This window comes from Cervus elaphus, chromosome 33 (genome assembly GCF_910594005.1).
Source record: "Cervus elaphus chromosome 33, mCerEla1.1, whole genome shotgun sequence".
In the NCBI taxonomy this organism is placed as follows: domain Eukaryota; kingdom Metazoa; phylum Chordata; class Mammalia; order Artiodactyla; family Cervidae; genus Cervus; species Cervus elaphus.
Genome location: NC_057847.1, coordinates 21,992,627 through 22,000,814, shown reverse-complemented (window position 1 = coordinate 22,000,814; position 8,188 = coordinate 21,992,627). Strand labels below are relative to the sequence as shown.

General features: G+C 36.0%; 1 protein-coding gene across 2 annotated transcripts; it reads right to left on the bottom strand.

The window, feature by feature from the left end:
• On the bottom strand, positions 1-7,689 carry FKBP7 (FKBP prolyl isomerase 7). Of its 2 annotated transcripts, none has more exons than XM_043894719.1 (4): positions 7,369-7,689; positions 6,180-6,331; positions 1,591-1,724; positions 1-337 (listed from the first exon to the last, which is right to left on the bottom strand). In XM_043894719.1, the coding sequence occupies exons 1-4, from the start codon at positions 7,680-7,682 to the stop codon at positions 176-178; spliced, it is 762 nt and encodes a 253-aa protein (XP_043750654.1). In that variant the 5' UTR covers positions 7,683-7,689; the 3' UTR covers positions 1-175. The 2 variants fall into 2 exon arrangements, with proteins under 2 accessions (XP_043750654.1, XP_043750656.1); XM_043894721.1 differs by having other exon boundaries at positions 1,591-1,721.
• Positions 7,690-8,188: the final 499 nt, after the last annotated feature.

Below are 8,188 nucleotides of genomic sequence, written 5' to 3'. Positions count from 1 at the left end.
TTTGAAAGTTAAATGTTGCAAAAAAGCCCCACATTTATTATTCCAATATTACATGTATTGAAGGACCAAAATATATTCATGAGGGAAAAATAGAAAATACAATGCAGAGAAAAGTGACTTTGTTTTATATATAAAGTACAGTAAATAGCTAAGAAAATTTAGAAATAAAAATATGCTATAGTTCATCATGTTGATAGACATTGTATTCCTTAGAAGAAATGAAGCCATCACCATCATGGTCGTTCTTCTTAAAAAAATCCTCTAAAACTGCAGTCTGATATGACTTGTCACGTGGCTTCTCATCTTTTTCAAATTCCTTTTTTAGGTAATGACTTATCTAGAGGGCCAAAATAATATTTCTTTAATAAAAAAGTTACCACAATAAATTTCCAGAAACTTTGAGAAAGCTTTCAAGAAACATATCTCAGACTACTTATTATACATGATACAAAAATTTAAAAGGCTATTTGAGGTTTTATTTTTTTTCAACCTTTGAAGCAATTTTTTGAAGAGAAACATATCTTCAAATTAGCTTCCCCTGAGGTTAGAGATGGTTAATGGTACATACTCAGAGATTAATATCTGAATGTTAATGGCAACCTGTTCCACTGTACTTGCCTGGAGAATTCCATGGACAGAGGAGCCTGGCGGGCTACAGTCCATGGGGTCACAAAGAGTCAGACATGACTGAGCAACTGAGCATGCAGGCACACACATGCTATACAATAGGTCCTTGTTTATTTTATATATAGTAGTGTGTATCTGTTAATCCCAAATTCCCAATTTATCCTTTCCCTCTTCCTTTCCCCTTTGGTAACCATAATTTGTTTTCTATGTCTGTGAGTCTGTTTCTATTTTGTATCATTTTTTTAGATTCCATTTGTAAGTGATATCATTTGTCTTTCAGTTCATTTAGTATGATAATCTCTATGTCTACTTATGTTGCTGCAAATGGTATTATTTCATTCTTTTTTATGGCTAAGTAATATTCCATTGTATGTATGTATGTATGCATGCATGTCTGTATGTATGCATGTCTGTATGTCTGTACATATGTATGTGTGTATGTACATGTGTGTGTGTATGTATGTGTGTGTGTGTGTGTCTGTCTGTATGTGTGTGTGTGTATGTATGTATGTATGTATGGATGGATGGATACCACATCTTTATCCATTTATCTGTCAGTGGACATTTAGGGTGCTTCTGTGTCTTGGATGTTGTAACTAGTGCTGCAATGAACAGGGGTGCCTGTTAGCTTTTCAAATTATAGTTTTGTCTATAGCTATGTCCAGGAATGGGATTGCTGGGTCACATGACTATTTTTAGAGTCATGATGCTTGTGTAGAGATTAGTTTGGTATTTTAATGACCCTCTTGCAGGGAGAAGAGAAATTAAACAGGTTGACTCCATTTCAACTTTTATATTAAAAAAGCACATTTTCTTCTTAGAATTTAATATTTTTGTAATTAGCTGTATAAAAGCAAATTAATTAGCCCAAGCTAGATAGAAGTAAACATAATAGCTTTAACACAGATGTATTTAAACAGTAATAAAAATTTAGATTGTACATATGAAATCTGTTTGAATTACCTCAGTTTTAGAAAGTTGCCTGTCATTGTCCATGTCTATCTGTTTAAATGTTTCAACGCTTCGTGGTCCTTTGGTCACAGCATAAAGTTCAATCTCAAAAATCAATGTTGCATCAGGTGGAATCTTGCCTTCTGCTAAAGGTATGAATTTTAACAGTTTAACTTACATGAAGATAATGGTCAAATATATATTCACAAATAGCCATGAGAGCATTATGATTGTATTATTTCATATTGATAAGAATTGCTTTCTAACTATTTCTTAGGAACACTTTTCTCATATGTTTTCAAAACAAGTAAGTTCTAAAGACTTAGGGGACCATTATTTTCTGATTAAATTTAAATAAATATAAATCATATAATTTTTAATAATATACTCCAGCATCATACAAGAAAGAGCTAGTGCAGAGAAGAAATTCACAGCCAGAAATATTTCAAAGATTAGTATCTTTTAGAAAATGATTTTGTTCAGTTATTTGGAAGTATGAATAAAATATATGTATTAATATACTTGTTTGTCAGACTTGTCATATAGACAAAAATATTGCAATAACAGAACAAACCAGTAACAATTTCATGAAGAAATTTCTAATCACAAAAAAACTCTTATAAGTATTAAGTTAAATAGTTCCCTTTAATAAAGTTAGCCAATTAAGTGATGTCACAGATGATTTTAGTGAGCTATGGGCTACTTCAGATGACCAATAATAAAAATGACCTGCAGTGGGCTTTTGTCACTACTACATTATAGTTACTTAAATATTTGTTGAATGAATGGTGTCTATCACTTATTTTAAAAAATGGCTAAGTTTGTTCTTTGATGGAAACTAATTTTTTAAAGAAAAAGTGGAGGATTCTTGCTAAAATTTTATATAATTCAAAGAAAAAAGCTTGAAAGTTACAGCCAAAGGAAGTAGATCAGTCATCTCCAAACCAGGACACAGAAAAATCTACCCATATATCACATGACTAATGTGACCATTCCAACCAACATACATTACCTAACTTTAGAGTAAAAGATTGAGTCAATGATAATTTTACAAGATCCATCCCCATTCTGTCTCATTAAGATCTCTCTTTTTTTTTTTTTTCATTAAGATCTCTTTATGACAGAAAAATAACTTTTCCTGACAATAATTAAAAACAAATTCAAGATTCTTAAGGAAAACTATTACAAGTTGAAGTTTCCCCAAAATTCAACTGTACACATAGAATAAATTGCCAGTTAGTTTTATCTTACTAAAAAATGATAGTATAAAGAAGAGAAAAACATGCATTTACTATAGAATTACTTGTATTTAGAGAAGCAGATCAAAAGACTTAGGAATTAATGTAAAGAATCTATACATACCACATGTACTGTTAGTTAAAGCACTATCAAATCACATGCATTTCAAGACATGCAGAGGTGCTCTGTGACATTAGGCAAGAATATTGCGCAGAAGAAAAGACTTCTTCAAGGACTACCTAAAATAAAGTTACAGCTTATGTTAGGTCTTAATGACAATTTATTTAGAAAAGCTTATTCAATCAAGATATTGTGTGTTAAGCAGTTGCTTATGGTCTACACAGCAGCTTTTAAAATAATTGAATTCAAGCTATTAGTAAGTTATTATAAATAATACAGGGAAACTAGCAGTTAGCTACATTCCAAAGAACACACTTTTGTTGGGCTTCTGTTTCCTTACATGTAAGACAGAGGTGTTGGTGATATTATTATACTAGTGAGATTCATGGGGATTCCCTGGTGGCTCAGATGGTAAAGCATCTGCCTGAAATGCGGGAGTCCTGGGTTCAATTCCCTGGTTGGGAAGATCCCCTGGAGAAGGAAATGGCAACCCACTCCAGTACTCTTGCTTAGAAAATTCCATGGATGGAGGAGCCTGGTGGGCTACAGTCCATGGGGTTATTATATTTATTGAAGACACCTCAAACTGAATATGAACTAACTTCTTCACATCAAATTTATACATTTTTGCCACAAGGGTCTAGCTTATTAATAGCTTAGGCTGCCTGGGTAGTCATTCATATCTAAGCATAAATTAGTTTACAATAAGGATAAAATTAGTAATCATTTGCCATGTGGTAACAGGACCTAGTATGAGCACCAGTTGACAAGAGATGTGGGTGCTCTTGTAGCAGGCAGAATGCTCTCCAAGAGAAACTCTGAAAATGAGATTTAAGGAGGCTGAAAGGCGAACTCTGCCTGTATTAGTTTGTCTAGAATTGGGCTCAGTCCATGACAGCATTTTTAGGACAAGATTACATTCAATTTGACTTATCTTCAATTCTCTCTCTCCTAGGCTCCTTTACAACTAAAAATAGGATACCTTAATTATGGTTTTGTGGGAGTTATTTTGATGGAACCAAATGATTAGCAAAAAACTTTGAAAGTGAAGATGTAGTTATCTGGACTGTCTCTTTAGGAGTTTTAAATCTGACTGAGTTTGACTTGTATCACTAATGTCCCTCCAGTCCAATCTGGGGGCTGTGATCCTTGCTCCTGCTGGAAAGAATAGGCAAGGAAACCAGCTCTTCTAATGAGTAAAACAACAGCCTTAAAGAGGGCGTGCCATTTCAATGAAATATTGGGGTGTAGAGACAATATTTCATTGAAGAACCCCTTGATTACTTTAATTGTATACTAAATATTTCAAATAGCTGGGGTTAAGAAGGACTCAAAATAAAATGAGGTGGTAAAAATTCTTTCTTTAGGGAATTCTCTGTGGTCCAGTGGTTAAGATTCTGCGTTTCTACTGCAGGGAGCACAGGGTTTGATCCCTCGTCCAGGAGCTAAGATTCCTGCAAACCACAGGGCACAGTCAAAAAAAAGTCCTTATAGTTTTCACACAGTAAAAGGAAGCAAGGACCCAACTGAGAATGCTAGAAACCAGCTCTCTGCCATACTGCCCATTTTCCCCCCTTAAAAATTTTTTTCTATTCTCCACTTTTGTGTTTGGTAGTTGCTCAGTTGTATCTGACTTTTCATGACCCATGGGCTGTAGCCCACCAGGCTCCTCTGTCCATGGAATTCTTCAGGCAAGAATACTGGAGTGGGTTGCCATTTCCTTCCCCAGGGGATCTTCCCAACCCAGGCATCGAACCCAGGTCTCCTGCACTGCAGGCAGACTCTTTACCATCTGAGCCACCTGGGAAACCCCACTTTAGTGATTTTTAAAAATTTAATTTTGGAAAAATTAATACATGCCTTTGTCTGTCTGGTTTATTTTCAGTTAGCATAATACCCTCTAGGTCCATCCATGTTGTTGCACATGGCAAGATTTCTTTCCTCTTTATGGCTGAGAAATATTCCAGTGTGTGTGTGTGTGTGTGTGTGTGTGTATCTATATCACATCTTTATCCACTCATTTGTATTTTTTGGTGAGTGGGCCACTTGTTTATGAAGTTGCCCATTTCTAGGACAGGTCATCATACATGTTTATACATGCTGCAAACATTTTCCTCATTTATCTGCTTAACCTAGGTTCTCATAGCTTACTCAAGTATTTTTAAAATAGTAATATATTGAAAGAAGCTGTTCATTTTTCTACATTTCAAGGCTTCTCCTGAATTTGGATAGTAGTGACTAATAGCTTGTTATATTTTAGATGTTCTTTCTACAATGTTCCAATGCTGTCCTTTTACTTCAAAATCATATGTTCCAGTTTCCTGAGTTTTATGAATTTGACTTTGATACTCCTTACAAAAAGTATTTTCTATAGACATTTATATAATAATTAATAAAATAACTTATACTTAAGCGACTAAAGTAGAATTTATAAAATATACACTGTAATTATGAAGATTGCCACTATGTGGAACTATGTAATTATGAAGATTGCCACTATGTAAGAACTCTGGCCAGAGACTTATATTGCAACAATGGCTTAATATCTCAATATGTAAAAAGAGAGAACTGGGCTGGACTGGATTCCATACAGCTAAAGTTTATTGGACTCTATGTTCTAAAAATATTTTCTCTATGTTTTTTATTTTTTTAGTAATTCAAAAATTTTAATTGTGGGAAAATACAATTAAAATAAAATTTACCATTGTAACAATTGTAAGTATAGAGTTTGTTCAGTGGTGGTATGTATATCGACATTGTAACCAGTCTCTCCAACTATTTCATCTCACAGAACTGAAACTCTACACCTATTAAATAACAGTTGCCTATATTCCACCCTCTCTCCCCTGGCTCTGGCAACCAGCTTGGTCATCCTGGCTCTATGAATTTGACTGTTCTAGGTACTTTATATAAGTGGGATCCTACAGTATTGGCTTTTGTGTTTGGCTTATTTCACTTAGCATAATGTATTCAAGGTTCATCCATGTTGTAGCATATATCAAAATTTCTTTCCTTTTAAGGCTGAATAATATTCCACTGAATGTATATACCACATTTTGTTTATCCATTCTCATGTCAATATACATTTGGGTTATTTTCAGTTTTTGGCTATTTTGAATAATGCTGCTGTGAACCTAGTTGTAACTATGAGTTACTCATAGTAACTTTGAGAGTCTGCTTTTTATTTTTTTGACTATTTACCCAGAAGTCTATGATTTATTTTTACCATATTTTTATCTTACCATAGCCTTCCTTTCCATATGCAAATGAAGGCGGTATAATTAATTTTCGCTTCTCTCCAGGACACATATCCATCATCCCAATGTCTAGGCCTTTTATGACTTGTCCAACACCAAGAACAAACCATTTGGGGTGGCCTTCATTTTGTGTCCGGCTGTAATTAAAAACAGCACCTCGGTAAGTTGATTTCAAGGAAAATCAAACTTTAAAACACAGCCGAGTATTTAGTTCCAATGTAAAATTGGAAACCTCTCTAACCATGGCTTTTCCTATATTAGGACTCATTCTGAATCCCATAGTGGGGTGTTTGGCTCAAACTTCCCTCATAATAGCCAGAGGTTTGATTTGCCCAAAGCTAGTCATTAGGAGTCATCTCATTTTCTTTTTTCTTGTCATCTTTACAAAAACGACTCAACAGTTAACTTTTTAATGGGTCTCCTGCCCCAACTGCATAGTTTGTCCAAATGACTTATTTAACCATTCTGTGTTTATTCTAAAAAAAATTGATGGTCCAGGGTTAGCCTCAAAAAGTCATTTGAACCACGATTAAAATTTGTATCTTTTTTTCTTATTAAATTTCTCTATTTTCTTCTAAATGGAAAGAATTAACTTTCCCCAATCGTATTTTTATAGGGTAATAGCACAGAAGGAGAAAAGACATTCTACCTCTGAGTAATAAAACATCAATTAAATCAGAGTAAGTAGTGGTGGGATGAGGGGGCAGGGCAGAAAGACACAGGGTCGGAAAATCACTGGAGAAAGTCATTGTAGTGGCGTCTAGTAGTGGAAAGCGGCCTCCAGTCAGTAAATATTGTGCTTCTGAAGGCCAGATAAACTATTCTACATAATCCTCTGTAAGGAGACTCCAACCCACAGCAAAGGAAGTGTGAACATTCTTACAAACAGTACCTTGACTGACTTCTATAGCCGGTGGTGAGGAGAGCGTATAGATGTAGTGTATTTTTAATAAGTTCTTGGGCTAACATTTTCAGTAATTTAAAAAGTAATAGCCCATATAATAGGGAAATACTGTTTCAAATCCTATTTTCCCCCTAGAAAGTTCAGAAAGGCTTAACTCTTACTGTTCAAAATCAGCCTCAAACAACCCAACAAATTAAGCTTCTGGTTGGTGGAGGGAAGTTAGATTTAGTGCCTCAGCTGGACTCGGGAGTTGTTCTCATCATATCCTACCTGCAGTAGAATTTCGAGCCGTCTTTAGCCAAGAAGCCGTCGTAATGGGCATTTAGCAGGTCTCCCTTTTTGCTTGTCTTAGAACAATTTTCTGGACGATGCAAAACTTCTATTTTCACTTCCTCTGTGCTCTCCTCTGCCTTTTGTCCCTGAGCAGTAAAAATGCCCCACACGTAAAAGAAAAGGATTAACTTAAATAAGAAATGCATGATTCCTGGATTCACCCCCAGATGATCACTGCGTTCCCTCAAGCGTGTCAGTCGCAGGGGGTGGCAGCCGCTGTAGCCCTTTTCCGACGCGTGGCAGGCGGGCATTGTCCTACGTCACAAAGGGCCAGGGGCGGGGTGAATCGTAGCACCGCCCCTTTCTCCTGCGGCGAGTCCAGCCCTTGGAATTTTTGTCAGTTGACTGCTGGCTGCACCCCTGTGGTACCCCGTGCTTTCACTGACTGTCCTTAGCCGCTAAGGCAACACTGTACTTCTGCACCGCATCTCCTTTCCAAGCCCTCATATTTACAGCCAGTTTCCTCAGGGTTCGATAGTAAAGTTCACTTTTTTTTTTTTGAAACTGGCAAAAGACGAAATAAAAAGACTATGGTGGGAGATTGTAATCAGGGATACACGATTGGGCGTGAAAGGCTTCTCCTCAGATTTCTAGAGAACTGGTGCGCATCGGAAGAAGCACTCTTGTTTCTGGGGTTTCCTTGAAGCGCCTTCTTAAGGTCAGAGTCATACATTAAGAGGTTTCAGGCTAAGCCACACACTAGTAAACAGGTGCAACTGCTCCCCGCTGGTTAAAAGCCTTTCCGCAGAGCCCACTA

Excerpts from the sequence above, each read along its gene's own strand:
- FKBP7 (XM_043894719.1), bottom strand. The coding sequence starts at position 7,682 with ATGCCCGCCTGCCACGCGTCGGAAAAGGGCTACAGCGGCTGCCACCCC. Across the intron at positions 1,725-6,179 it reads ATATGGAAAGGAAGGCTATG|CAGAAGGCAAGATTCCACCT; the intron begins GTAAGATAAAAA and ends TCATACCTTTAG. Across the intron at positions 338-1,590 it reads GGCAACTTTCTAAAACTGAG|ATAAGTCATTACCTAAAAAA; the intron begins GTAATTCAAACA and ends TTGGCCCTCTAG.